This window comes from Larus michahellis, chromosome 21 (genome assembly GCF_964199755.1).
Source record: "Larus michahellis chromosome 21, bLarMic1.1, whole genome shotgun sequence".
In the NCBI taxonomy this organism is placed as follows: Eukaryota; Metazoa; Chordata; class Aves; order Charadriiformes; family Laridae; genus Larus; species Larus michahellis.
Genome location: NC_133916.1, coordinates 6,240,879 through 6,268,384, shown reverse-complemented (window position 1 = coordinate 6,268,384; position 27,506 = coordinate 6,240,879). Strand labels below are relative to the sequence as shown.

The 27,506-nt window shown below is 53.3% G+C and overlaps 1 protein-coding gene across 7 annotated transcripts in view; it reads left to right on the top strand.

The window, feature by feature from the left end:
- Positions 1-3,175: 3,175 nt before the first annotated feature.
- The window catches only part of PLXNA2 (plexin A2), a 173,998-nt gene continuing 149,667 nt past the window's right edge, over positions 3,176-27,506 (top strand). For 4 of the 7 annotated variants that reach the window (XR_012584330.1, XM_074564005.1, XM_074564010.1 and 1 more), the window contains exons 1-2: positions 4,577-4,716; positions 25,695-26,949. Coding sequence is in view for 6 of the 7 variants with exons in the window: in XM_074564005.1 (XP_074420106.1) it covers positions 25,762-26,949 (1,188 nt within the window). In the remaining variant the exon portion in view is untranslated. Of the gene's footprint in view, positions 3,196-4,116; positions 4,203-4,576; positions 4,717-23,560; positions 23,581-25,694; positions 26,950-27,506 lie in introns of those variants that run through there. The other 3 variants (XM_074564009.1, XM_074564007.1, XM_074564008.1) reach the window with 3 other exon arrangements.

The following is a 27,506-nucleotide window of genomic DNA, read 5'->3' as shown; positions in this document are numbered from 1 at the left end:
CAGAATATTTACTTAAAACAAGAGATGGGAGCTGCGTGATGTGTAGACCTTGAGTGGTCACACTGTGGAGCCAAAGGAAGAGCCAGGCAAAGGCCATGCAGTTACCTTCTGGGTATGGGCTGATATGACCAGTATTTCACGTTGCATTTTTTTTAAAATGGCTAAATATCACTAGTATCTTTGCAGGGTTACTTTTGTGCTCTTCCCTGCATGATCCCCCTTTTTTCAGCTGAGGCAATTCTTAGCTGTAGGAAGACGATTAAAAATGGCATATTGTCTGCACCTTGAATTCCTGACACAACCTCAGCACAGACGTTGTCAGCAATTGTGTTTTTGACAGTAACAAGACACTCTGTAACTCAGGATTCGGAGACTTTCTGTTCTCCTGCCCTTGCACTTAATGAAAGCAGAGTTTGTTTTAGAAAGAAAAAAGCCTTTCTGAGTTAATTTCGGCTCAGTTCAAACCAGGGGATACAGAGGCAGGAACCGAAGCTCACATTTATGAGAAAATTTGAGGAGGGGAAAGGATAAGGTGTGTTAGGAAAAGAAAAATCCTTTTCATTTTTTCATTTTCCAAGAAGGTATTGTGAACAGTAGAGAGAAAAAAAAAATCACTTGACAAGGTTCTTCTAAAGAGGAAGAATAGCATAAAGTGCTGGTTAAATTCCCATTGATCTTTCACTCAGCTTCCCATATACATGTGGGTTTGACTATTTGATATTTCCTTTCACTGTCATAGGTAATAACTGAGTGGAAACAATCATTTCTAAATAACTGCCTATGATTCTTCTATTGTAGTGATTAGTGCTGAATAATTATTAGCTCTGCTGAATATCGCATGGATAGCTATGATGCGCGTAACTAGAAGCTGTCAGCCGCTGGCACCTGCGCCATCGCCTGATGCTGCGCCGCAGCCGCCGGGCGCCCCGTGCCTATAGACGGTACCTATAGACGGTGCCTATAGATGGTGCTCTTCCCCTCGCACAGCTCCAGCGGCTCCCAGTCGGCGCTGGCTGAGCATCACAGGCCTGGGCTGTGCTTTCCTGAACTCGGTGGCTCGTCCGAAATGCCCACACGGAAGGAAAAAAAAAAGAAAAAAGGATATTTTCCTGCTTTAGAAATTAGGAAGAGCAGAAGCTATTTTATTACCCTGGGAATGGCAAATGCAGAGCAAATACTGACATCGGGTCCTGCTGCGTCTGCGGGCACCGGGAGAAGCGCCGGAGGCAATGTATAAATCCATGTTATCCAGGACTTCTAGCGAATATGAAGAGCCGGGTGCTGGGAGGATTGAAAGGCTCGTCGCTTCGCACGGCTCAGACAGATTCATGACCCCTGTGCTCTGAAGCCGGGGAGTTTATCAAAGATGAGGACAGAGAGAAATTGTGAATACACAGGCTAGAAACAGAGACCGATCTTTCACTGATGCCTTGCTTCACCAGCTGCTTAAAGCCGGCTTTGTCATCTGCGGGACGGACCCTGCCCCACAGAAAAGGAGCGCTCGGCGCAGCTCCCTGTGTCAGAGGATGATGGGGATGAGAAGTTGTGTGCCAAGAGCTTAAAGATGGCTTTATAGCCGCTCTCTCCTGCTCGGCCAGCGGTTGTTGGGCTCCTGGTTTGCTCCATTGCACAGCTCAGAGCCCTCTGGGAGACGGGCTGAGGGGCTCTGTGCCCACGCCGGCACCGCCCACGCTTTCTTCGTCAAAGCTGCGGGTGCCCGCGTGGGTGACCCTGCTGCCAAGGACGCAGCCGCTGGCACCCAGGGGATCCCACGCTGCTGTCCCCCGGCACCGGCCGAGGGACCTTTCTGTCCCCCAGCACCAGGCGCCCGGATGCGTACGGCGATGGGCAGTGCCATGCGTGGACTCGTATTTGCACTCCTGGGTATTTAGTTTGTGTCTCTGTGGTGATACTGGGAGTGTGCGTAAATACGCCCGTGTGCAGAGTCTTGTGGACACAGGGTTGTACGCTGATGCGTATGCGCATCTCTGCATTTGTCACCATATGTATTTGATTGAATTAGAGGCAGGGCCTTTCTTCCGTTACGGCTCCGGACTTTGATTCCAAGACTTATGCCTACCGCCCTTTTCAGGAAAAGGTGAATTTCTCCGGCGGTTGTTTCAGCACAGAGCTTGCTAATACTTAAAGCCCACAGACAACTCATTAGCCCAGCACCACATCCATCACCTGAGCAGACCCAGGTGAACCTCCACCTGTTTTGTTTCTCTCCCCACATGCTGGAACAGCCCTTTGCTCACATGCCCCGTGCGTGAGCTGCTCGGCAAGTCTCGGGGCTGCTCCCCAGCCCAGCAATCCTGTAATTAGCTTGAGACAGACTCTCCATACAGGAACATAATTGACCATCAATAAATAATAAACAGAAGACAGGATGCAGGCAGTCCTGCAAAGAGGAGAAAAATGGTTGTTGAGACACTCTGACCTGCCTTGTACGGCTTTCTGCAAAAGGAGAAATTGCATTAGTGGGATGCACATTTAACCAAGGCTGGTATTTGTAATAGGATTTCGTACCGTTTGCTGTGAATGCATGGCACACTAAATGTATTAGGGACATAGTGAAAGAGAATAGTGAAAGAGAAAAGCTTGCTAAGGAACCAGTGCTGCCATCCACTGAGTGTCTTCTGTTTCCTCTTTTGAGCTAAACAGCTGCAACCTGTGTACCTTTCCGGGATGTCAAATCCCCTGCTCCAGAACTTCCAGTGGAAGCTTTTCCTGGGAGTGGGGCTGGGCTTGTGACTGGGATGTGCAGGGAGGCGTGCCCGTGCTCCACTGATGGTTATACAGGCACTATTGGAAAGGAAATCCTCTTCTGAAGGATGGTAAATGTAGGGAGGATGGGAGGAACAAGGCAAGCTAACCTGTCATTTGCTCCCAGGAGAGGGGCCAGTGCAGGCTCTGGTTTACAACCCTCCCAGGAGGGGGGAAAAACGCGGGATCCAGAGCTGCACAGTGGGATGCAAAGACATTCTCTGCCAGACCCCCCCGTGAGAGGCTCCTGAACCCTCTACATGGGGCAAACAGCAAAACTAACAGCAATTTTGTCTTTTCCTCCCCAAACCGCTCTTCCAGGGTCATGCTAAGAGGCACCAAGCGCTGCATCAGGTGTGTCCCTCCATGCGATGAACCAGGGGACGATGCGGCGAGGCCACTTCTGCAGCCACGCTGACGGCAGTGGAGGTGAGAGGGGCCGGAGGGGAGCTGCCCTGTGCGCTGCTTTCCAAAAGGAGGTTGGGTTGGTTTAGTCACTTAGGTTTATTGAGGAAGAGGCCCAGGACGATGGCTATAATTTTCTCTCGTAAATATTCCAATATGTAATAAATAAATTGTTAAAAAATTCTTGATGACAAGAAATGGAAAACAGCAATCCATCATGTTATTGATTCCCTCCACCAGTTGCACTCCTCAAAATTGCTCCCGTGCCGCCTCGCTGGGGCAGGCTCGGCTGGACCGTGGTGCTTGTGGGTTTTTGGAGCGGCGTGGCTGTGCGGTCCTGTCCTACTGCGTCACTGGGACTGGCTTTGCCTCCTTATTTGCAGGCATTCCCAGGCCCTTGTAGGGCATGGGGGTTGGAACTAGATGATTTTTAAGGTCCCTTCTAACCCAAACCATTCTTTGATTCTCTGGTAACCGGTGTGGCTCAGGGGTTGTTGGAGATGCTCCTCACTTTGGGTACCCTACAGCTTCCAGGTATTTTCCAAACATTTGTGCTAGTCCAGCAGGAGAGGCCAGGAGTGAGCCACTCCATCCCAAGGAGGGAATCCCTGGTTCCCAGCAGTGGGTGCCCGCAGGGCTCCCTGTCCCAGCTGGCCATGGGCCACATGGTTTTGGCAGGTCAGGAGGCGTGAAGGTCGGTGGCTTCAGGGGCTCTATGGCACCTGTACAGCTTCTGTTCTGCTGGAGGTGAACAACTGTCAGAAAACCGAGTTGTCAGCTTCATTTCATAGATGGGGAAACTGAGGAACAGAGCCCCCAAGTGCCACCGTCCCCACCAGAACTGTGTGTGAGGATGTACGGGGGGTCGGAGCTGGGAGCAGGAGCCAACAGCCTCCATTCCCCTCCCTCCCACAGCTGATGGCAGGCAATGTGGGACAGCTGAGGGCACAGGTGAAGGGAGCCTTCACCTCCATCACCACTTGGCCCCAGCCCAGCTGGAGCCGGCGCCGGGGGACCCGCAGCCTTTGGGGGTGAGGCGGCCCCGCTCCGTGTGCGGGGCTTTGTTTCGGCGCGGTGCGGCTTCCCCGGGGGCGGGGTGGGGGGGGACGTCGGAGGGAAGAGGGGGGACGCTTTTCCCCGCACCGCTATTTCTGCGGGCTGAGCCCCGCTGCCGAGGCTGGGGAAGGGTTAAGGCGGGGAGCGGGGGCGGCGCGGGGGCGGGCGGCGGCGGCGGGCGGGGAGCGCGCCCGGGCTCGGGGCTCGGCGGGGAGCGCGCCCGAGCTCGGCGGCGGGCGGATGCCGGGGAGGGCGGCGAGGAGCCGGGGCTGGCCGCCGTGCTCGGGCAGGGGCTGCGGAGGCATGAGAGGCTGGCGGAGCTGAGCCGAGCCGCGCCGAGCCGAGCCGGGGGAGGCTGCGGGAAGGCGGAGGAGTAGCGGGCGCCCGGCCCTGGATTTCCATGGTGGCGGGGGCCGTGTGGATTACCCCGCCGTGAACCGGGGAGCCGGCACCCCGAGGAGGCGGGCGGCACCGGAGCTGCGAGGTCTGGTGAGTGGCTTGAGGCTGGCGATGGGCTTCTGCCCCCCACCGGACGTCCTCGGGGCTGGGGGTCCCCCGGGCATCCCCGCGGCCGGGAAGGTGTGGGGAGGGGGGTCTGGGCTCGTCCCCCGTTCCGACCGCGGCCCCTTCCCCGCGGCCGCCTCCGGCGGGTGGCAGCGGGCGCTGCGGAGCGGGGGCGGCTCCGGCGGTGCCCGCCGTGCCCGGGGAACCGGCGCCGCCGCTCAGCCCGGGAGCGGCTCCCGGAGGCGCTGCCCAGAGCCGCCTGCGGAGGGGCGGAAAGAAGCCCCTCTGAACTCCCCCATTCCCGGTCATCTGCCTCCCTCTGCTCCCTCCCCGTGCTGCTGTACGTGCGTATACACGGTATTCATGTATGTATTTTCTCGTTAATTCTGTTGTCGTTTGTTACCGCTCAGTCACGGTCTGGAGCAGTCAATGCACCAGAATAAACTCATTTCCATAAAAAGTTACTATAGGCAAGGAGGGACTCTTTTCAGAACACCCCTGAATCTTGGAAAAAAAAAAAATCCCTGTTAACACTTCCCTAAATCCATGCAAGACCCTTTTCGAAAGGCGATGAGGGGAGGGAAGGCAAAGGCACTTGTGCTGCCTTCAGGGAAATCTGAACTTGTGTGTGATGGTCCAAGTCCTCCCCAGCCCCACAGCCTTTTGGGTGGTGGGTTGGTGACAGCGGAGGCTGCTCGGTGGGAGCGCTGGAGATGCCACGCTGTCCTCTCATCGTGACCTCCGTTTAACCTGGCACGGGCAGGCTTTGTTTCCATTCAAGCCATGGCCAATACTTCCACGTTCCTGGAGGTGAAGTGAATGATGTTCAATTAATCTGTGTTCTAAAGGGGTATCAGAAAGTCAATAGGTTAATATTAAGTGAGGTGAATAGTAAGTGGTAGAGGAAAAAAACTGTAAGTCTGTGACCTACGGTTCAAGATACTGGCTTGGAGGTGAGAGAATGTGAAGTTAGCAGAGTGCCATGGTGTAAAACCCACTGCTGACAGGGTTTCCCTGTTATTTGCTGAGCACTTGATGCTTCACTGGTGGCTCGAATGTGTTTAATAGATCTCAGCTGACTGGGGGAGATGGTCCTGTCTCTCCTTCTCTGGATGGCTTCATTGATACGGTGTCTAAAAGTTAAATCAAATGACCTACTTTACAGCTGAAAGACAGATGCCTCAGAAGAAATCTGTACTATCTTCAGAACAGATGTTTAGCTTTTTTCCTTTAACACGGAGGTGTTAGATCCTTTAAAATGCAGTGGTTTTTTTTTTTCTTTATTGCTGTCCTTTTGCCATTTGTTGTTGCTTTGAGGACCCTCAAAGCTTAAATGTGATATTTTGGGGTGGTGCAAGGAACCAGACAAAATAGCTTTGATTTAAGAAACTTGGTGCAAGCAATGAGAAACACGAATGTACAACCGCTGTTGTGAAATGGCTTATCTAGCAAACCAGTCATCTTTCTCAACTCTTCTAACCACAGCGCTTGTTGCAAGAAGATAAAGTAACCCAATTTACTCTTCATTGTCTTTATAGTGTTGTTTGATGTAATTAATCGCGGAGTTTCCCCCCGGCTTATAACAAGTTTGTGCGGTGGAAACAGGTAACAGATGCTGCACAAGATCTGCACACAATCCACCAATATGATAGAAACAGCTTTTTCTGGTGCTCTTACTGCGCTCAGTCTTGCTCTCCGCGTTAACCCTGAGCTTCCCCTGCCCCTCGGCAGAAGGGAACCTCAGCTGGGCGCAAGGGGGAAAACGCAGATCCAGGCTGGCTGCGGGCGCCTGGAGAGGAGCTGGCTGCTACTGCCCCGTGCTCTTTAACTCTCTCCAGCAAATTGCATTAGTATGTGACAAATTGGCTTGCAAAGCAGCTAAATGGAAATGACATTTGGAGCAGTTTGCTGAGCAGACCCTGTGGTGTCTCGGGGAAACATGTGATTTGCAGTATCTTCCTGAGATCCCTAATTTAACTTCCACTACAAGGCTTTCCAGAACTTACTTTGGGAACTCCTGTTGCAGCTAAATGTGGGAGTCTGGAGCGCGTCTTGGAATTGCTGCCCAAGAGCTAGGGCAGATGCAGGTGCAGACTGTCTCATGCCGTAGGGAGCTCATATGAAGAAATGAACTGGGAAAGAAAGGAAAAGCTAATACAAGAGAAATTGCACGGGGCATGTGGCAGGAAGGCTTAAGGTTGAAAGCTGTGCTTGCTGTTGGGTGCCAAGATGATGCTTTCCTGCGGGAGCTGGGTTGTGTCTCAGACGCACCTTTGTTGAGCTGAGGGGGTCTGGGTGGCTCTCGGAGGAGCGGACGGCGCCGTGTCGCAGCAAGAACGCTCACACCTGCCTCATCCCCTTCCCTGAGCGTACACGCGTCCGTCTGAATGTGGCAGCAATCAAGCTGTTTTAATTGGCCCCTCTGCAGCTTGAACAATAAATATGTAATGGGGGAGAGTGCCCCCCCTCTTCGGCGTGGCGTTGAGGCTGTCATTTTTGACGGGGAAGCGTGCGCTCTCGGCTCGCCTCGTCCCTGCGCGCTCGGGCGCCGCGCTCCCTCCCGCCCGTCTCCTGCAGCGTGTGAAAATCGCGCTCCCCCAACTGTGTTTGGCATCCTTAAAAAGAAAAAAAAAAAAAAGATGAACCTGAGCATGCAGTGCTCCTGAGACAGGCCCCTTCACATTTCTAAACACTCTTGATTATTCAGCTAATCTTTATTTCATGGGCCTGTTACAAGAAACACAAACGGGGGAGAAAGTAGAAGGCGGTGACACATTTAAAATACACAAGAAAAGTGCTGGCAGGAATATAATCGTTCTTATTCCAGCGATATGAAATATTTATGGGCCTAAGTTGTGGCAAGATTCTCTGACCCCCCCCTCCCACCAAACTCCTTCTGAGATGTTTTTCCCAGTAAAATACTAATGGGGGGCAGAGCCCTGTGTCCCCCCCCCCCGGCAGTCTGCAGGGCAGGGGCACCCAGCTGCCCGGGCACAGCCTCCGTCTGTCCGTCCCTGCGGAGGGGAGGCAGGCGGGCAGTGTGCTGGCCAAGCTGCCCAGCGCGTTCGGGGAGCGCAGCATTGTGTTACAGTCTGTTAACTCGAAATAATTCAGAAGCGTCCCCTCGGCGAGCCTGTGAAAAGCCCCCTTTGAGGTGCCCGTGTTTTGTAGGAGCCCGCTGCTCCCCCAGGGCATTCTGCTATTAATTCATTAGATCTGAGGGTTTTTTCCTCTCTTCCCCCCTCTTTTCTCTCTTTTTTTTTTTCCCCCCTCTCTCTCCCTGGCAATTCAAACAGTGATGAATGGACAAAAATCCCTCAAGGGAAACATTTTTTCACTTAGTTACAAAGATTTCATGGCTAATTAGAGTAAATGTGGTTTTTAGAGTGTTAATCTCTTAACCAGCTTGGCTAGGAGGCCACCGCCACAACAGCAAAGGGGAGGGCAAGGGGGAGCCAAGGGGGGAAAAGGTGCTACCAAGTTCTGCCCTGGTCCGAGCCACAAACGCCGATGGCCGGATCCGATGCGTCTTTATCGCCAAGAGCATCCTGTGCGCGACCTCCTTAGCTCTGCTGATGGGGTGCCCACCTTCCCTCCCGGCGCAGGGCGAGGGCACGGCTCGGCTCTGCGAGGCTGGAAGGCGTTTTGGTCTGAGGAGGCCACGAGCTCTTTGTCTGCAAAAGTGGTGCAGAGGGAGCCTCCGGGATGAAAAGCAAAGCGGGAACAAAAGCAGAATTGAGGGCAGCGTGCTGTCCTTGGGCGGCAGAGGCGGCTGCCCGGGGCTTGTGTTCAGATTCTTTCTCTGCAGTGAAAATATATGTATTTGCTGTGTGGTTTAGTGCCAGTGAGGGAGACGGCCTGTGAGTGCACCCGCCGGGTGCCTCTGGCCGGGCCCCCACGTGCCGCTGCACCAACTTGGCTGTGGGGTGGCCACGACGCCTCCAGCCCACCTTCTGGTCAGGCTTGCTAGTGGAGCACGTGGTCCAGGTGGCACGTTATTGTCAAAAGCAGATGTTTTGCTGATGGAAGTCATCATCCCCCCTTTGCTGCCATGAAGCGGATTTATCCGCTATCTTCGTCTGCTATCTTCTTCCTCCGGTCCTTCCCATCTGCGCCGCATCCTCGGCATCTGCCTTTCCAGCCTGGTTTTGCTCCAAATGGCTGTGGCAAAGTCCGGCGAGTAATTTGTGAGCTGGCTCCCCACTGCAGCCCACCCTGGGCAGCGGGGCCAGCCGCGGAGGGAGCTGGGGAGGAGGTGAGAATGGGATGTGGGCTTGAAATTCCTCCTCATCCCACTAGAGGGGATCCTCCGGATCAGGCTGGCGGAGCCCAACTGAAAAACGAACATAAAACCAGTAACTGGCAAAGCTGCCCCGAGATGCAGGCTCTGGCCGGGGTGTGAGCCCCGGCCCCGCGGAGGATGAGGATGGGTTACAGGGGCTGCCGGTCTGACCCGGCGCTTTGCTGAACGCAGCACTTGGGGGTGGGGGGGCAGGAGGATTTTGGTGCTTTTCAGCCATTCCCAGCCGAGGCAGCCTGGCTGCTGCCTCCCCCTGCTCCTTGCCCAGGAGAGAGTGACTCCACGGCATGGCTTGTGGCTCCTCTGCCCAGCGTGGTCCGAGCCCAAGCGCTGGGAGCTGCTGGAGTGGGGGTGAGGATGCTCTAGCAGCACTTCACCAGGAAAACACAAGTTTAGCAAACACACGAGTGCAACATATGTCAGTGATGTACCTAATCTGCTGCGTGTTCTCTGCTGGGTTTTGAGCCTGCGTTACGATCCATCTGTGCAGTTCGGGGGCCCGAGCGATGCTGTCAGCCTGAGGCTGGGTTCCGGGATGCTGGCTGCTGTGTGGTGGGGGGCTGCCAGGGCCGGGGTGCTGGGAAAGAGGTGCCCTCCCCTCTGTTATCGGGTAGAGCCCATCTCATGTTTCTCACCATAATCGCTGCTTCTGTTTGGGTGAAATTGAACTGGGAGGTGGTGACGAGGGGGGGGAATGAAAAGTGAGATAAATGTATCACATTATGAAAATTTAATCCTGCTTTGCCTGGGCTAAAATTACATTCAGAGCAGGAGATAAAAGGCATCAGAAACATGTTATAAAAAAGTCCAGATCATCTTAAAAGGCAGAGCGATAGCGAGCCTGGGAGAGCCCTGCCAGCCAGGGCAGCAGGGAGGGCCAGCCCCGCGCTGCCTGGGGCTGCAGGGACAAAGCCCCGTGCCGGGATGCACGCTCGGTACCATCTCCCCTCTTGGTAGAGGAGATAGTTCCTCCAAGAAACAGATCCACTGGGGAAATTTTTGTTATCCAGCCGATGCATTCCTGTCTTAGCGCCCTGCGTGTCTTGTCTCCTGTGGGCTCCTTAGAATCATGATCTGGAGGGTTGTGTGATGGGCTCCTGGCTGACTGGGGGACTCCTGAAGCACAGGGGACCTGGCGAGGCCCTGCTCCACGGAGGTGCTGCCTACCCCAGCCATTCCCTCTGTTGAGGCGGATGGCAGCGATGGCGGGAAGAGCCCAGAGCCCGTCCCCAGCCCCGTGTGGTTTTTGGGGTGTAAGGGGCTGATGGAGAGCTCCTGCCCCAGCCAGGCCCCGGCTCTGCGGAGCCACTCTGGAGCCACTGCGTGTTGTGCTTGGTGTGACAGCGGCTTCCCAGGCAGGAACGTCCCTCACAGCCCTTTTCCTGCTCCGGCACCGCTTCCCTGCTTCATAAAAGTGAAAGGTGACGTCTGAGTAAATATTACACTGACCTCTCACCTCGCCGCCTCCTGCTGCCGCCGCTCCTTTCTCGGGGCTTGTTAACGGAGCCGCCGGCTGAGCCGGGGCTGCGTGGCTGAGGAGGGGGCTCGGAGCGCGGCGGGGGCTCGGCGTTGGAGCCCCAGCCCAGCATCTCGTGGCTGGGAGCTGGACGGGAAGGGCAGGCTCCGTCCTGCCAAACCTCCTGCCCAACCCGGTAAGTGGGGGTTGGATCAGCCTTTGCTCGGTCTCGGCGTGGGCTCTCCTGGTGGGTGCCGGTGCCACGTAACGCCGGAGCTGGGCTCGCAGCCCAGCCGTGGGCGCTGATGGTGGTGGGAGCAAGGGGAGGTGCTGTTTTATGGTGGCTCTGCTCCAGCAGAAGCCTCTGTGGGAACAGTTACAGCAGAAAACGTGTGTGAGCGGGAGGCTGTTGGGAGGAGCTGGGCACGGACACGGCCACGGCCTCTCCACAGTGACTTGGAGGGGCCGGGAGGGCTCCCCCAGGGCTGGACCAGCAGCTCCCGCTGCCCTGACCTCGACTGGGGCGTGGGGCTCGGCAACGGGAGTGCTGGGATGTGGGGGGGAAGCCCTCGGGATGCACAGGCAAATATTACTCAGTTTTCCCAGTCAGCGGATGGTTGGATGGGGGAGTGATGGTCCATGGAGAGGCCATTCCCTGTGTATATCAGGGAAGGTTAAAGGAAACAGCTTATTTTGCTTTCAGCTCCTGGCTGGCTTTTAACAGCGTTTGAAGAACAGCGGGATTAACTCCCGCAGCAGCTCGGTGTCAGGCTCCGGAGCCCCGTTTCCCTGCACGGTGTCTCGGGAAGCAGCGCTGGGGAAAACAGGAAAGCTGTGGGGCAGCGTGGGGCTGTTGCTCGCCGGCTCTGCTGCCCATGACGCGCGCCGGGAAGGAAGCGGATCCACCGCGGCGGGGCCGGCAGCCGCCGACAGCCCCTGACTCAGCGTGGAACGAGTTCCTTGTGTTATTTCCAGGCTCGGTGAGCCTGGGAACAAATGCCTCCTGGAGAGATTTATGCGTAGTTTTTCCTCTGTAGAGGTTTAATGTCAGTGGCAAGAGAGCTCGGAGCGATCCCTGGTGCGCGGCGCGGTGTGCTGGAGGGAACGGGGCGTCCAGCGAGAGAAAGGCAAACATCTGGGGGTGTCCAGGGGCTCTCCTTCGTGTCGGTGCTTAGCACCGCTCGGGTTTGTTAACCTGGGAATGAGCTTCCAAAAAGTGAGTTTGAGCTCCAAGATTCTGAGATTAATTATCTCTGTGGGAACAGTTACAGCAGCAAAAGTCTGTGAGAGGCTTTGAATTCTTTTTATTTGTTTCCCGATTGCTGGACTTTCAGAGTTTACCTTGTCGGGTTTTCTTTTTATAGCCTAAAGTGGCTGCTTTTCCCCCCAGGAGCGGGAGGCTGAGGTTCTGGGAATTGGCTGTTGGAAAGGCAGGTGCTGGAATGAACAGGAGTGTGTCGGTAGCTGGACTAAAACATTCCAAGTCGTGTTACCAAACCGGACAATTTCCCACTTCTCTGAGAATGTTACGAAAGCAGCAGCGAGCGCCGCAGACCACAGTGGGCTGGTTGCTTGCCCAGGTAGCCAAATAGGAGGGATTCACATGTAGCCAGCTCATGTGAAGAGCTTTGTTGCCCGTGGCTGGGTAGATTTATGGATGTCAGAGCAGAGAAACGGTGAGTTGGCTGCTTAACAGGGATGTTACAGTTCAACTCCATAAAACACGCAGGCTGTCTCCTTTACTCATTCATTTGCCAAGTCCCCAAAAAGTCGCAGCGACAGGAGCAGAGGATGGAGCACTGCCCTCATGAGCATATTTCCTGCCTTTGCTGGTTTATGTCACAGCCTGTAATGTTATTTAAACAGCAACAAAAAAGCCTGTGAATTTCCTTTTCGTTTTTAATGGAAGTGCGAAGAGCCAGGGTGGGGAGGAAAAGGGAGCATGCCTGTAGGTTTCCTAACCGGCTAAATTAATCTCAGGCTGAAGGTTTGCCATCTCGCAGGTTTTAAATCCGCGCTGAAGGTAAAACACGGGAGCTCCTGCTCCTCCCGGGTGTCGAGAGCAGGGAGCGCTGGGGGGCTGCAGCGCTGACAGTGGTGTGGGAGCGCGGGGGCGTCCCGGCAGCAAACCCCCAGCCCCAAGTTTCTCTCCTGCTGCCGGGCTGCGGCTGGTTGTTCTGTGGGACGTGGGGGACAGCGGGGTGTGACTGCGTGCTCCCAGCATCCCGTTATCCTGGGCTCTGATGAGAAGGGATTTTGTGGATGCGGTAGGCACCTGCTTTACCAAAATCCACAGGGGCACCGGGGAGCCCTGGTTTGTCAATGGACGTGGATGCAAACTTCACCAGTACTACTGCAGGCTCCTAAACGTTTCTTCTGCTGTTTTCATTTTATTTAGTGTTGATGCTGAGGGCACGAGTAAGAATGAAGGTTCCTAAATCCCATCCTTGGTTCAGCCATTGACTCTGGGAGATGCAGGGGAGCCAGGAAGGCACGAGCACTTGTCATGGGCAGACTGTGAGGGGAGGGCTGGGCGTTCTTCGGGTTTTCTGAGTGAGTTTGTTGTGCATTGAGTGCTTTCCAAAAATGCTGCTTATGCACTTGCAGGAGGGAAAAGCTCTTCTCAAAATTGTGAGTGAGCAAATTGGGAGTAAGAGCTTCTCAAAATCCACCTTGGAATGAGAAATGCTTCTGTGTTTGCCCTAAACCTTCTAAAAATTCTCGCCTTTGATGTCTGCCCCTCTGTTTTCCCAAATCAATTTAACATTACAGAGGTGTCATCTGTGGTGTTACAGAAAAAGGAGGGGCCAGATGAACAGCATCCCCAGTAAGCAATCCATTTGGCTGAGAGATGGTGCAGCAGCAAAAGGTTCACTGCAGGCTACTTCTCCCCTCGTTATAAAGTTTTCTCTGCGGTTCACAAGGAGTTAATTGCAGCGGGAGTGACGAGCCCTTCTCTGATCAGTGGCCTGTGGTGTGTTTGGCTGGACTGGCAGATGAGGAGCCTTATGGAGCTGGAATTGCGTTAAAGGCCCATTTGGTGGCAACAGGTTTAGACTGTCTTTAAAATCTCATAGCAACCAAGGAGCGTGGGCAAGCACTCCGGAGTTCACTGGGAGAAAGAGGCAGGAGCCCCTTTGCTTGTCCGATGGGATATAATAAGGTGCTGGTGCAAGCGCTTGCGTAACTTGGCTTTTCACGGCATAAATTGTGTGACAGGGGCAAATCTGTTCCATCGGTTCCACCAAATAAATTTTCTGACTTGGAGGTGGTCACAACTTGTCTCAGGCTGAGCTGAGAAGTGCTAGAACAAATTCTCAGAAAGAAACAAAAGCAGAGGCTCTTCTAAGGACTTCCAAGGCTGCTGTATAACTTGTTTTAAAAAAATAAACCCTGCCCAGGGTCCTGGGTCACTGGGAGACTTAACCTCAGGAGTGACAAGTTGGCTGGGATCAGACCGACTTTGCAGATGAAGTTCTTCACTTCTGAGTGTGAATTCAGCAACATGTGGGGGTTTTTAACCATTCACTTCCTTGCAGACGTGTGTGACGTGAGCCGTGTGTCAGTCCCGTTCTTGAGAGGAGCTCTCGTTTGCTTTGAAGAGGACGAGTGATCTTCAGTAGGCCAATTGAAGGGCTAGCTGCTTTTAAAATTTTCTGGGCCAAAATTTTCCAATTTTCCAGACCGAAATTCGGTACCTTGAAGAGCCGATATCAGTGGTGGTTTAGAAAACACGGTGAATGCTCTCAAAGTTTCAAAGCTTTAAGTTGGGGAGCAGGTTGAAGGCGGTGGATGGTGAGAGGAAAGCAGGAGTCCTGCTGGCACAGGGCTTTGGGCAGCTCACCACCCCTGCCGGCATCTGCTCGCACGCTGCAAAGACCTCTTGAAAACCAAACAATTTTGGCTTAATTTCCTTCTCCTTCCAAGATTTAAAACAAAATAAAAAAAAACAAACCCAAACAACCCAACAAAAAACAACCAACCAAGCCCAAACCAGTGTTTTTTTCCTACAAATGGTGCAAATTCTAACTTGAGAAAAAGCAAAATATTAACTCATTTGTTCATCCCTGACATTTCCTGTTACATTCTCTGCAAATTTCCATTATAAACATGACACTTTGCCCGACTATCTGCTTTAGCCATCTTGTTACTGAAGAGGATACAATATTAATTTCCTTGTCACTTAGTTTTTCTGATGTATGTGGGATCATTTGTTTAACAGTGTCCTGAATGTTAGTGTAAATCAGTCGGGCTTTGCTTTGGACCTCTAAAAAGACGATGGAAGCAGCACTGATGTGATCCTTGAAAATGCACCAATTTTCCTCAAACTGCATGGAAACTCAAATTTGGGTGCGGAGAGAGTCTGTTTTTGTCCGAGCATCTCGACCCTGCTGTTTCAGTGGAAGTTCTGCAGCTCTCGGGCTGTATATGGCTCAAATCATTGAGTTTTGCCTTGGTTTTGTCCTCAACGATCCTGATGAATTCGATATAAATGTATTGTGGATCTGGAAAACCAATTTGTGGTTGTAAAGGAGATACTTGTAAAATTGAACCAGCTGAAAGTATTCCTGCGACCTCCGCTGGTTTCCACATGTCGCTGTGCTCCACTGTATTTTGTAGAGCAAACTCCTTTGGTGCCGCAGCCTTCCTTCGGTCTGCCAAAGTATTGGGGCAGTCCTGCAACAAATTCAGCTGCAGCTTCTCTCCCCCCTAGATTTCCCATATGTTTTATGGAATGAAGGAAATTTCACTATCGGTTCGGAATCCACCAGCGCTTTGGTGATGCATCTGGCCAGGGCTGGTGAGGAGGCATCACTCCGCATGGACCGTGGGCGCTGGTCCGTGCTTGGACATCTGCGGTGTCCTGGTGCTGCCCCGGGAGGTGGGATGGGGACGGCTGCTGTGCTGGGACGGGACGGGGGCCAGGGCAAGACAGCTTCCACGGAGGAATGTTGAATTAAAGGGTGTGCGAGGAGCTCTCCAAGCAGGCAGGCTTGCTGCATTCCCGTGAAATATGGCCTTACAAGTCCTTGAAGGATTTATTGTTTTCCGGGCACTGCTGGATCCAGTCCGATAGGCTGGATATAGGAAGGAAATGACTCAGTTGCTCTACAGACAAGTGCAGCTTTGAAATTCAAAGAGGCAGGAGACAGCTGAGAGGCTCCAACTCATTCCCATCGGGAGTTGGGTCCTGGTGTGTCTGTCACTCTTTGTGCGCCGCGCTCGGGGGTGGCAGCGGGTGGGGAGGGAGGAGGCCGCACTGGGTAGCGGTCGCGCTGCCAACCAGCTGGGGCCTCGAAACCCCTCAGCGTGAGGACACCGCGGGGGAGCAGATGACAGCAAGTGATGCCCGGGGTCGGTGGGGGGAGAGGGCTGTGGTGGGGGGAGCAGCTGCCGGGCTCCGCACGCGCCTGGCCATTGCCAACGGATTGCTGCGGTGGGGGCATGGCGCGGGGCAGAGCTCGCAGCAGTGTAAGGGCTCTCTGGTTTTCCGAGGCGTGTTTCCCACCCACAACAGGGTAGAGAAGCGTGGAAGCGCAGTGACCTTCCCCATGGATGGGCCGTGTGAAGAGTTTGGGAGCTCCGGCTCCCGTGTCTCTCCTTCCCTCTTGCCCATGTTGCCTGGAGCTGGCCGCGCGGTCCCCGTGTTTGGTCTCTGGTCTGAGCTATGCAGGGATTTGCCAAGTGGAGAAACGCTAATGATTTTTCAAGATAAGCTCAGGCTTTTGGGCCCTCTTACCCATCAAGGTGTCCAGTCCTTCTTTAGCCTCACGCGGTAACTTCTGGCTGGTGTCAGATGTGGCCGTAAGCAGATGCTTTCTCCATCATACTGTCGAGTGTTGTTGCAGAGAGAAGTTTTTAAATGACAGAAAGATCCTTAGCAAAGAAACAAGAGTTAGTGTTAAAAATAAAGAAAACAAGACAGCTTGTTTCATCTAAACAGAAGGGTTATTAAACAGGCTTGAATTAATCAGTGATCTGCCAGAGCTCTGAAATTGAAAAGCAGGGCAGAGGAGCATGGAGCAGATGAGTGGGAAGGAGCCACTTTCTCGGGTAGACACTGATGTTCAGCTGATGGTGGGATGGAGCTGAGATGGCTCCAGGCTGTGGGGTCCTTGGCTGGAGCTCGGAGTGTGAGGCTGGGGGCATCTGGCTGGCACTGGGACCCCCCCAGGCACTGATGCACGAGACCCCCGGGGATCCTGCCAGCAACCAGCCCCTGTCCCCGTGGCCATGGGCTCTGCGAGAGTCGCTGCTTGCCGTGCTCGGTGAAGCAGATGGGGCAGGGAATGAAGATGCTTTACGTTTCCCAGGGTTCAGGCACCTCGAAACACTTTAAACAACGGCATCGAGCACCCCAGCGATGCACTTCAAAGGGCAGGCAGCCCTGGGCGAAGGGGCTCCGAGAGGTAAAGTCACTTCCTTCGTGTCACTGATAAAGCTGGTGTTGATTGCAGTTCATAGCACATACCTCCACTAAGACAGGCCTGACGGGGGCTGGTTAATGGTCCCTGAAGGGTTCTTCAGTGCTGTGTGGCCCTCTCCTGCATCAACCTGTCTGCTTTGGTTTTGTTGTTAATTTGAGGGCTTTTGCAGTTGTGTTCTGCCTTTCCAAATCCTTGTGATCCCACGGCGGGACCTGGATGATAATTCTTCCACTTCTGCGGTGGGAATACCGGCATTGTGACTGACAGCTGAAATCTGGAGCAAAGCAGTGAGCCGATGGTGCTGGTCACGCACCAGGGATGAATCTCTCCCCTTGCGTGTCCCTCCACCTCTCATCCCGCCGGCTCCTGCCCCGGTTTGGTGCCAGACCATCCCTCCCCTCCCGGTGCGGCGGAGCGACGGACAGCACAATGGCCTGCGGTTGTGTAGGCTCGACTTGGTGGTTCTTGCTCATAATCTGAAAAGATAATCCCGTTCTGGGGTGGCATGGAGCATCGTAACCAGTAAACACCTCTCGAATGGGGAATCGTGCCTGAATGCGCGCACAGGCAGTGGCGTGCTCTTAATAATTTCAGCGCTGCTGGCTGAGTGAAATCTATAGCTGCACAGTTGGGGATTCAGCATCTCAGAACCTAATTTTAACAAATGTACAATTTCCTGGTTTACTTAGGTAACAGCACTGTGGCTACTGTGTAAATACATCTGGCTGCCGTAGGGAGTGTTGGGGATAACGAACACCACTCGCTGTACGGGGCTGGCACAGCCAAAGGATTTCTGTTTCAGGATTTCTGTTTAATGGAGTGGCTGGGGACCCATTTAATTTGAAGCTGGGGTTCTTCACTTGCCTGTGGTGCACTTGGAGTGAGGCCAGGAGAAGCTGCTGCTTATTTTTCTCCTCCAGTTCGATGGCCGCTCTGTGATCTTCCCTTGTGCTGCACTGTAATATTCTCTTGTAATAAACTGCAGCTGGATGTCACCTGGGGAGAGAGTGCCGGGCTGGGGCTCAGGAGATAAAACTCCTAGCTTTGCCACTGGGACCTTTTGACTAGCCTTGGGCAAAGCATTTAATCGTTTAATCTGCTTGCACTTAAGGTCACCATCTATTAAACTCTATTTTGTTGGGAATAAAGTCCATGAATGATCAAACGATGTTCAGGTGTACCGGTGAACAGGGGTGGATAAACCTCAAGCCATCAGGGCTTGGGTAAGAAACTCAGAAAAGCACTTTCTGAGGGACGGAGTGACCTAGATTGCCTGGAGGGGTTGGGGACTCTGTTTCTGGAGGTCCTTAAGGACAGTTTAGAGAGACATCTCCTGAATTATGATTATAGCTGGTCCTTGCAGCAGGAGACTGGATTAGGGAATCACAACTTTCTGGCTACAAATTTGTATGATTTAATGTTATCCAAAGCCATTGACCTGTTTATACAGGTTTGGATGAAACTGAGAGTTCCCAAAACTTGAATAAACCGTCTATGAAACTTAAGAAGTGCTAAATTTTCCCTTTGTGTCATACTTCAAGGCAACTGGGGAAAATAAGGGTCTATTCTGCTCTGTGCTCCAGTGCATGGTGTTGTCGCCAGCCTTGGGTCTGTCCTCAGGGACCACACAGGGAATAAAGTCCTCTTTTCCCAGCACCTCTCCTGATGCAAGGTAATTTATAAGCTGTTTCGCAGCAGTGTACTTGAAGCTCAATAGCTGCCAGCTGTGGTTTCTCAGATAGCAAGTGTCAAGTATCAGCACAGGGAAAGAAAAAGGTGTCTGATTTCTGCCACCTGGGTGTCCTAGGTTGATTATGAATTTTCCTGGACGTCTTTTGGGGTTGGTGGGTTAAATGTCCCCAGCTGCAGCGCACAGCTGGGTGTAAGCCACGCCGGAGCCACAGCTGCGGTTCTGCTTTAGATTTGCCAGAGGAGCCAGTGCTCCCTTGGAGACGGTGATGATTTTGTCAGTGTTAAAGAGATGCCTCCTCGCTCTGTCTCAGGCATGTTTCAGCATCCTCAGGGATCAGAGGTACCTGTGCCTGTGTTTGCTTGTCATTCTCGGGGGAGAGCAGCCCTGCTCTGGTGAACAATCTCTGACCAAAGGGTTTATGAACAGGAGCGCACCAAGAACGGCTAAACCAGTCCCTCACACATACTTTACTACAGTGGTTTATGCCTGGAAACTCCCTTTTGAGTTTTCCATCAATCGAACATCCGACTGCATCATGTATGAAATCATTATGCCCATTTCACAGGTGGAACAACTGAGGCCAAGTAACACAACTTGTCCAGGTCTATTCGGCAAGCCTGGGACAAAGGCAGGAGTAACGTCGGGTCAGGGTGCTGCGCCGTGCTCTCCGAAATGCCGTTGCACAGATGGTGCTTACAGCAGGTCTCCCCCTGGGATTTTCTGTTTCTCTTTACCCCAGACCTGTTGGGATGTGTGTGCTCAAGAGGGAGATGTGGGGGAGAGGTGGCTTATCCGGTATGCATTGTATAAACAATATCTGAAGTCTGGACAATATGAACAAATTTTGTGCATAATTCATGCGACCGTGTTTGTTATCAGGGAAATGCCTTTTCATGGCTGGGTTTCGTTCTTCCCCTCCTCTTCCTTGTCCCAGGGCTGGAGGAAGCAATAATCACAATGCTGTATTTTGCCCTCTTAACTCTTTCTCAGAAAGCTGTCGAGCCTGTGAAATACCATCCCCGTGAATAAGCAGCGCCGGGGAAGTGGAACCGGCGCGGTTCCTGCCTGCGGCTGCCAGCACAGCCCTGCGGAGCGGGGACAGGCACCGCCGAGGGGCAGCGGAGCAGGAGGGCGAGGGGTAAAGCCGGTTTCCAGCCCAAAACCCAAAGGGTTCGGTGCTGTGGGTTATGCTGGAGGAAAGGCTCCGTATTCCTCCTCCCTGTGGTTCAGTAACCTCTGCAGAAACCTCAGACCTGATGCCAGGCACTTCGCTGGTGATTCACAACTTGCTCTTATTGTTGTTAGAGTCAAAATATACTTTAAAAAACCCCAAAGAAAAGGCGCTAGGAGCCCTCCTTATTGCTTTGTATTACAAAACTGTAATTACTTCGCATCAGGCTGCCGGTAACTTCAATTGGTGTGAAACTCTGAAGCAAATGACTGAGCGGGGTTCGAAATGCGGCGCTGCTGCGGTGTGCGATGGGCGCTGAGGCTCCCACAACCCTGCTCCGGGACAGCCGGGCAAATCCCCTGGGATGTGCCAGGGCCTCTCTGGCTGGAGAAAGAGGCGAGGACACAGGAGGAGGGAAGGGAGTGAGCGGGTGTGCGAGTTTCTGCTGGGAAAGGGGGGATTCGGCAGCATGGGGCGCATCTGGCTGTGGTGGCTTGGCCGAGGAGGCAGGACTGAGAGCCGGACCTCCGATCCGGGCTGGGGACATCCCAGAGCTCAGGGGCGCTTAGATCAGACAGTTTGGCTCAGAGCTTTTGTCTAATTAAAACAAAACCAAACCCTGTTAATTATTGTAAGGTCTTCCTCCATAGCTGACAAATGTGTCCTGAATATCACTTCTTCAAAGGGGATAAATCACTGCGGCAGCTTTAATGGTTGGAAAGGTTTCACAGGAAAAATCCCAGTGGGCTCCAGGAGGGATGCAGACCCAGCACGTGTGTTCTCACTTGCTGTGAAGAAATGGCCAAACTCTGGGCTTTTTTCCCTCGTTCCGGTTGGCAGATACGATGTGGAGCCAATGCAAAGAGAAAGGGTCAGGCTGGCGCGAGGGTGAGGTTGGTCCAAACGGTTTGTTCTTGTAGTTTAGTTTATATAGTGTAGCCTGCCCTTTGGGTGACCCTTTCGATAATTCTGGGGGATTTCTGACAGCCCGGTGACCTGCCGGGGAGGTCAGCAGCGCGAGCCAGCCCATCTCCCTGCTTCGCAGCAATGAATCTTATTTGACTATAAAAAGCAAAAAGGGCAGAATCCACCTCGAGCACAGAAAGCCATCCCGGGCCTGGCGTCCCTCTCCCTGCAAGCTCAGTTGTTTCTCCGGAGGCTTCATTCTGTGTGGCAGCTCCCCAAACTCATGCGGCCTTAGGAGAAAAGCCATAGTGGGTTTTATCGCCCTGCTCTGCTCCCCCTTTGCCAGGTGGCTGGGGACCCTGGTGGCCTCCGGGTTGGGAGCGATGCAGGGACAGTCCGGGAAGAGCGGGTGGCACTGAGATGCTGAGAGCTGGGGCCGGGAGGGTGCTGGGGCCGGCGCAGATGCATTCGCTGGGTCTCGGAGGTGCTGGGGCTGTGGGAGCCGCCGCCTCCGGAGGGGATGGGGGGTCCCGGGAGCGCAGGACCCCACAGAGCAGACCGGGGAGGACACGGCGGTGCTGGCGCGGGGCGGTGGATAAACCGCTGCTCAAAGACCAACCCGACCCCAAAAGAAAAGATAGCGGCACCGCGAAGCACACGCAGCTGCCGCACTGGTGATATCAAAATTGGTCCTTTGATCCGTCATTTTCCACAGGAGAGTCTCTTTTTGGTTTTTGCTTTAATTTTCCTTTTTTGCGCTTTTTTTTTTTTTCTCATGTGCATAAAATACCACTAATGACAAACTGTGGTGCCCGTGAGTGAGTGACAGCTGAAATAAGAGAAATGACTAATCGGGCCTCCTGAAGCCCTGTCGCATGGAGATTAAATGAGCCCTTTTTTCTTCCCCCCTCAATGAGAATCATGGGCATTTGAATAATAATATTATAGTCTCCATTAGGATGACAGTGGGGGAAAAAAATCGGCTCAGACCTGTGATTATTCCTTCAATCTAATAATTATTTAAATACCAGATAACTCCTTTCAGCCTAATTGAGGCCTTTCAGCTGCTTGGGTTTATATTGTGTCCCTGAATTTACTCTCTCTTTCACCTTGCGTTACTAATAGCTTCAGATTGCTTTTGAGGCTGTGTTTTAAACTCGATTTCAAAAAAAAAAAAAAAAAAGGAGGAAAAATCAATGGTCAAATAATATTAAGGATCAGTTAAAATTGCCCGCTCTCCTGTTTCCCTGGTGTTTAACCCCCAGCTGCACCGAGCCATTCCGGACCCTCCGTAGGGCACGCAGTGGGTCTCTGATGTTTGAGATCTGTACTGCCGAACGCTGCGTGGTCCGTGTCCTGCACCCATGCGTTGCCCCCGGCCCCGGGAGCTGCTCCCGCGGGTGACATGGAGCCGGGGATGGATTGTCAACCCCTGGCGCGTTCAGGTAGGAGGTCAGTTTGCGGCCATGCTCTGCCGTCTTCAGATCATGTTTGGAAGCACAGATCCTTCTTCCTGGATGATCTCTCTTGCCTTTGGCAGTGGCTGTTCGCAAATACTCTGCAAACCCTTCCCTTGGCTGCAGAGAAGCTGGGTTTCAGCTGGCGGCTCTGCACGGCGGCTCCAGACTGGCCCTGCCTTTTGGACTGTCTCTGCATGAAAACCGTGCCGGAAAAGATCTAAAACTGCTGTGGTCTAAGGGAAGAGTTTCTGTTGTCTCACATGTATATAACATTTAATTATTTAAATTTATTAATGTCTAGCTTGCACTGTTCTGTTCTCACTTCGCAATTGAACAACTTTTTAAAAAAAAATTGGAAAGGTGCCAAGTAGGAAAACTGTTGTGTGCTGAGCTTTACGGCGGAGCCTCCCCGTTCTCTGCAGAATTTCTTTCCTTTTCTGGACTGCCCTTGAGCCAGAGCCCCAGAAGCTTCTTAGAGAATGAGACCGAGGTAGGCTTTATTTTTGGGCTCCTGCTAGCGAAGGATGCTCTGGCCTCAGAGGGGAGCCCGTGTGTGCTGCCCGGGGCAGAGCCTTTTCTGTGCCTTTCGGTGCTGTGGCCACCACCCCTGTGCCCTCCCCGAGGCAAGGGGAGCTGGGTGGCCGTGTCCGAGTGCTTCTTTGGGGCACCGTGGTGCTCGAGGTCTCTTGTGTCTTGACCTGGAGGTGCTCTGCCACCGATTCGGCCGCTCTGCGGGGACTCCTGTACATGCAGCTCTCCTGCCAGCTTCCCTGGGCTCCTCTCGAGCTCTTCTGTGGTGCCCTGTGTGGCACCTCCCTGCCAGTGACACGCACGGAGTTCTCTGTGTCCGGCTGCACTGCTGTGTTATTCAAGAGCAAAGCTGCTCCAAGATCCCGGTGCCCATGATCCGCTGGTCGGTGCCCACCGTGGGTCACCAGCAGCCCTCCCGTGGGTGGGCGGCATGAGCAGGTCCTCAGGAACAGTTTGATTTGTGCCCTTTGGAAAGATTCTGTATTCAGAGAACAGTTTTGGGATGTTAACTCAGAAATTTAATGAGAGGAGCTGGGCGGGTCACCCCGGTGGTGTTGTGGCACGTTGGGGTCCGCAGTGCGGGCAGCTGCTCTCTGCCACCATCATCCAAACAATAATAAGAATGCGGCAGCCGCTGCGTCCAAGCTGGGAGAGAGAGAAACTGCTTCAGCCAAAGGTGGAAATTAAGAGACTGGAAATAAGAAGCAAGCAGCTGGGGAAATGTATCCCTGAGCAGAATGAGAAACCCATTACCGCTCTCTTTCTCCTGTCTTGTCAGTGACACTGAGACGTGCAGCCCAGGGACAGAGCTCCTTTGTCACCTTTCAGAAACACCCGTCTCCGGCTCCCGGCGTTAACAAGCCTAAAGAGCGGCCATTCGGTGACACTCGCTTATGAGCTCAGTGTAGGTTTTCAGCAGCGTGAATTATTTTAAATACCAAAACAGAGATCAGCATCAATCAAAGCGGTGGCTGCCCGCAGGTGGGGACAGCTGAGCGTGGGCTGTGCGAGGAACAGCCTCCTGCATTTGTGCCCAGGGCAAGGGAGGAGAGTCAGGTCTGCCAAGGGTGCGGATTCCTCCCCAGTGTGTGCTGGGGGCTCGCCTGGCTGTGGCGGGAGGTGATGGGACTTCGGTGCAGAGGGGGCAGGTGGGATGGTACCTCGTCCTCAGCCTCTTCCCAGGGCTGGTGTGACCCTCCGGTGCCGTGAGGTGGTGGAGAGCATCTCTCCACAAGGCAGGCTGAAACGGTTCCTTTGATCGTCCAGCCTGGAGAGTGTAAGGGATGCATAATTTGGGATAAAGGAGAACTCTGGTGGTTTTATGCGTTCCAGCATCAGACACACCTGTGATGATGAGCAAGGCAGAGGGTCAAGCCAGGAGCCCAAGTCACGGTCAGGTTTGGAGATGATAACGAAGATGAGACACAATCCAGTGACCTCCAGTGATGTCTGTGGTGACAAGGGAGGTGCAGAGCCCTGGTGTGGGGCTGTTCTCAGGGTCCTGACATGGTGCCCGCTTCAGAGTGGTGTTCTGCTGGCCCCACGGCTCCGCTGAGCTGGGTCCTTGCTGCCTGGCAGGGTGCTCGGCTGGCATCGCTTCCAGGTGCTCGGTGGGAGCCCGAGGAGGTGCTGGAAGTGTGGAGCTGAGCTGGGAACGGAGCCAATACCTCCTGCATGGGATGGTCCAAGCCAGACCAGTCCCTTAGATGAGACAGACGTGGAAATGCATGGATTTGGATTGTCTTTAATGTTCATATTTTTGCTAGGGGAGTCTGCTCTCTTAGCAGAGGTGCCAGGTGATGAGGGGGAGCAGGCAGAGGGTCATAAGTGTCCTCTCCAGCAGCTCCTGTGTGTGTGCTGTCTGGAAGGGAGGATGGAAAGCTCTGATGTAAACATGCCTCGGGCAGCCAGAGCCTCTCTGAGGCAAGCGCCCGCTTCCTAAGGAAATTCCAGCTCGGCGATTCCTAACTCAGCCTGACAGCCGCCTGCGCCAGCCGGGAGGATGGGGATGGGGACCAGCGGGGTTTCAGACATCCCTGAATGAGGTCTAGGTGCTTTGGGGGCACCCACAAAACCAAAACAAACAGCAAACCAACCTGCCTGTCTTTCGTGCCTCACTTCCACAAAGATTTTGGCCAGAGGTTACCTCACCTTGTCCGTATGGGTGAAAACACGTCGCTCAAAGGAGACTCTACTGCTGACTGGTATCCATAGAGCTATCAGGAAGGGCGTACGGGCAATTTGGTTGGCATCGTGTCTTCTGGACCCAGCGTCCAAGCTGTCACTTTGTGTAGGTTTTGATCATCAGCTGCAAGTTTTGTTAGGGCGGGAAATTTGTCCGAGACTCCCAGATTGGAGGTTCTCCCCTGCACGGGGTGCTGCTGGCAGTGTTTGGTTGCTGATCTAACCTTGTGCCCCCACCCCGGAGGCAGCTGCTTTTCAGCAGTAAAGTACCTTGTGAAGGCAGTGAGAAGTTTCTGCCTGAAAAGCACCTGCAGAGGCACTTGTGGCTCTGGGGAGGGGTGGAGGGGAGACGCTGGCGGCTTTGGTGTGTATATGCTCAATGAACTTGCCTGCATGAGACCTCTTCCTCGGGTTTCCAAATTAAATCATAAAGGATTTAAAGGTAGAAAACACCTCTTATTTCCTCTGTTGCTTCCAACAACATACCCTGCAGGAGACATCCTTTTAGCCAAGACTGCAGATTGATGGTTGGGTGTGCGAGCTGCGGGCTTTGTCTTGGGCTGAAGCTGATTATCCCCTCCCATGGCTGAGCAGAGTACATTATAAACAGCTAAACCACATAACGAATTAACAGGCAGAGGCTGAACCAAGTGGCAAAACATCAAGCCTGAACTGTTTACCAATAAGTTAGGAGACCTCCTTAATTCTTGCTGGGCTTAGAGACGTCCTCACTTTATCTCAAGGACTGTGTAATTAGAAAGCGTCCTTTGAATTTTATCTGCAGGGCACACTGGATCTAATCCTTTGCTCTGTGTGTTTCTTTTCTTTCCCCAGAACCATGTGAGGGACGTTGCTGGGACACAGGACACGCACGGGGAACACTAAGTTTGCCTTTCCCAGGATGGATCAGAGGAAGAACTGGCCTCGGGTACCGGACTCCGATGGCTGGTCGGTGGCTTTGCTCTGTCTCTTCCTGGCATTGCTCTCCCGAAATGTGTCCAGCAACGCCTTGTTCAGCACTTTCCACTCTGAGAACCGGGACTGGACGTTCAACCACCTGACTGTCCACCAAGGCACCGGAGCAGTCTACGTTGGAGCTATCAACAGGGTTTACAAGCTTTCAGGTAACCTCACCATTTTGGTGGCTCATAAAACTGGTCCTGAGGAGGACAATAAATCCTGCTACCCACCCCTCATCGTCCAGCCGTGCAGCGAGATCCTCACCCTCACCAACAATGTCAACAAGCTGCTGATCATTGACTACTCTGAGAACCGGCTGCTGGCTTGTGGCAGCCTCTACCAGGGGGTCTGCAAGCTGCTGCGCCTGGATGACCTCTTCATCTTGGTAGAGCCCTCGCACAAAAAGGAGCACTACCTCTCCAGCGTCAACAAGACCGGCACGATGTACGGTGTGATCGTGCGCTCGGAAGGTGAAGATGGGAAGCTCTTCATTGGCACAGCGGTGGATGGGAAGCAGGATTATTTCCCCACCCTCTCCAGCCGCAAACTTCCCCGGGACCCAGAGTCATCAGCAATGTTGGATTATGAGCTCCACAGTGACTTTGTCTCATCCCTCATCAAAATCCCCTCAGATACCTTGGCCCTTGTTTCCCACTTTGACATCTTCTACATCTATGGGTTTGCCAGCGGCAACTTTGTCTATTTTTTGACTGTCCAGCCAGAGACCCCAGAGGGTGTCTCCATCAACTCCGCCAGCGATCTCTTTTACACATCTCGCATCGTCCGTCTCTGCAAAGACGACCCCAAATTCCACTCCTACGTCTCTCTGCCCTTTGGCTGTGTCAAGGGGGACACGGAGTACCGCCTCCTGCAAGCAGCATACCTCTCCAAGCCAGGAGATGTGCTGGCAAAGTCCCTCAATATCACGGCCCAGGAGGATGTCCTCTTTGCCATTTTCTCCAAGGGACAGAAGCAGTACCACCAGCCACCCGATGACTCTGCGCTCTGCGTCTTCCCCATTCGCACCATCAACGCTCAGATCAAGGAGCGCCTGCAGTCCTGCTACCAGGGGGAAGGCAACCTGGAGCTCAACTGGCTGCTGGGGAAAGATGTCCAGTGCACTAAAGCGGTAAGGATGCTCCAGCTGCCGGCCATGGTAGCCCTCAAGCACCATCATCAATGCCTAGCCCTAGGGCACGTGAGCTTGTGGAATAGGATCAGTCTTTCTGTGCCTCAGCTTCCCTGAACACAGAACAGACATAGTAGTCCTTTTCCTCTTTAATCCCTGTTGTTATCAGGCAGTTGGTGATGACAATGGAAGGAAGAGGTAGCATTAAGGCAGACGAACAAAGGTGTGCAGCTTGCTGGAAGTGTTTGCGCTTCCCAACCTGGGGCTCTGGAAGCCAGAGGAAGGCTCTCGCCCTTCCCTGAGCAGGAGGGTGGTATCAACAAGCTAACAAGATAAATACAAATGACAGTTGCATCTTTTGTATTTTTATTCAGCTGATTTCTTTAATCTTGATTCACATGCAGATTGTTCTGGGCTGACTTGAGAATCCCTGGGGCCTTCTTTTGCCAAGCATATTAAGTTTGGCTGGTGGGAAGAGATAAACGTGGGCAAAATTAAATGAAAGAAGGAAGGCAAAGAGAAGCTTGAGCTCTGGCTTGCAGAGGGGAGAGGTGAAA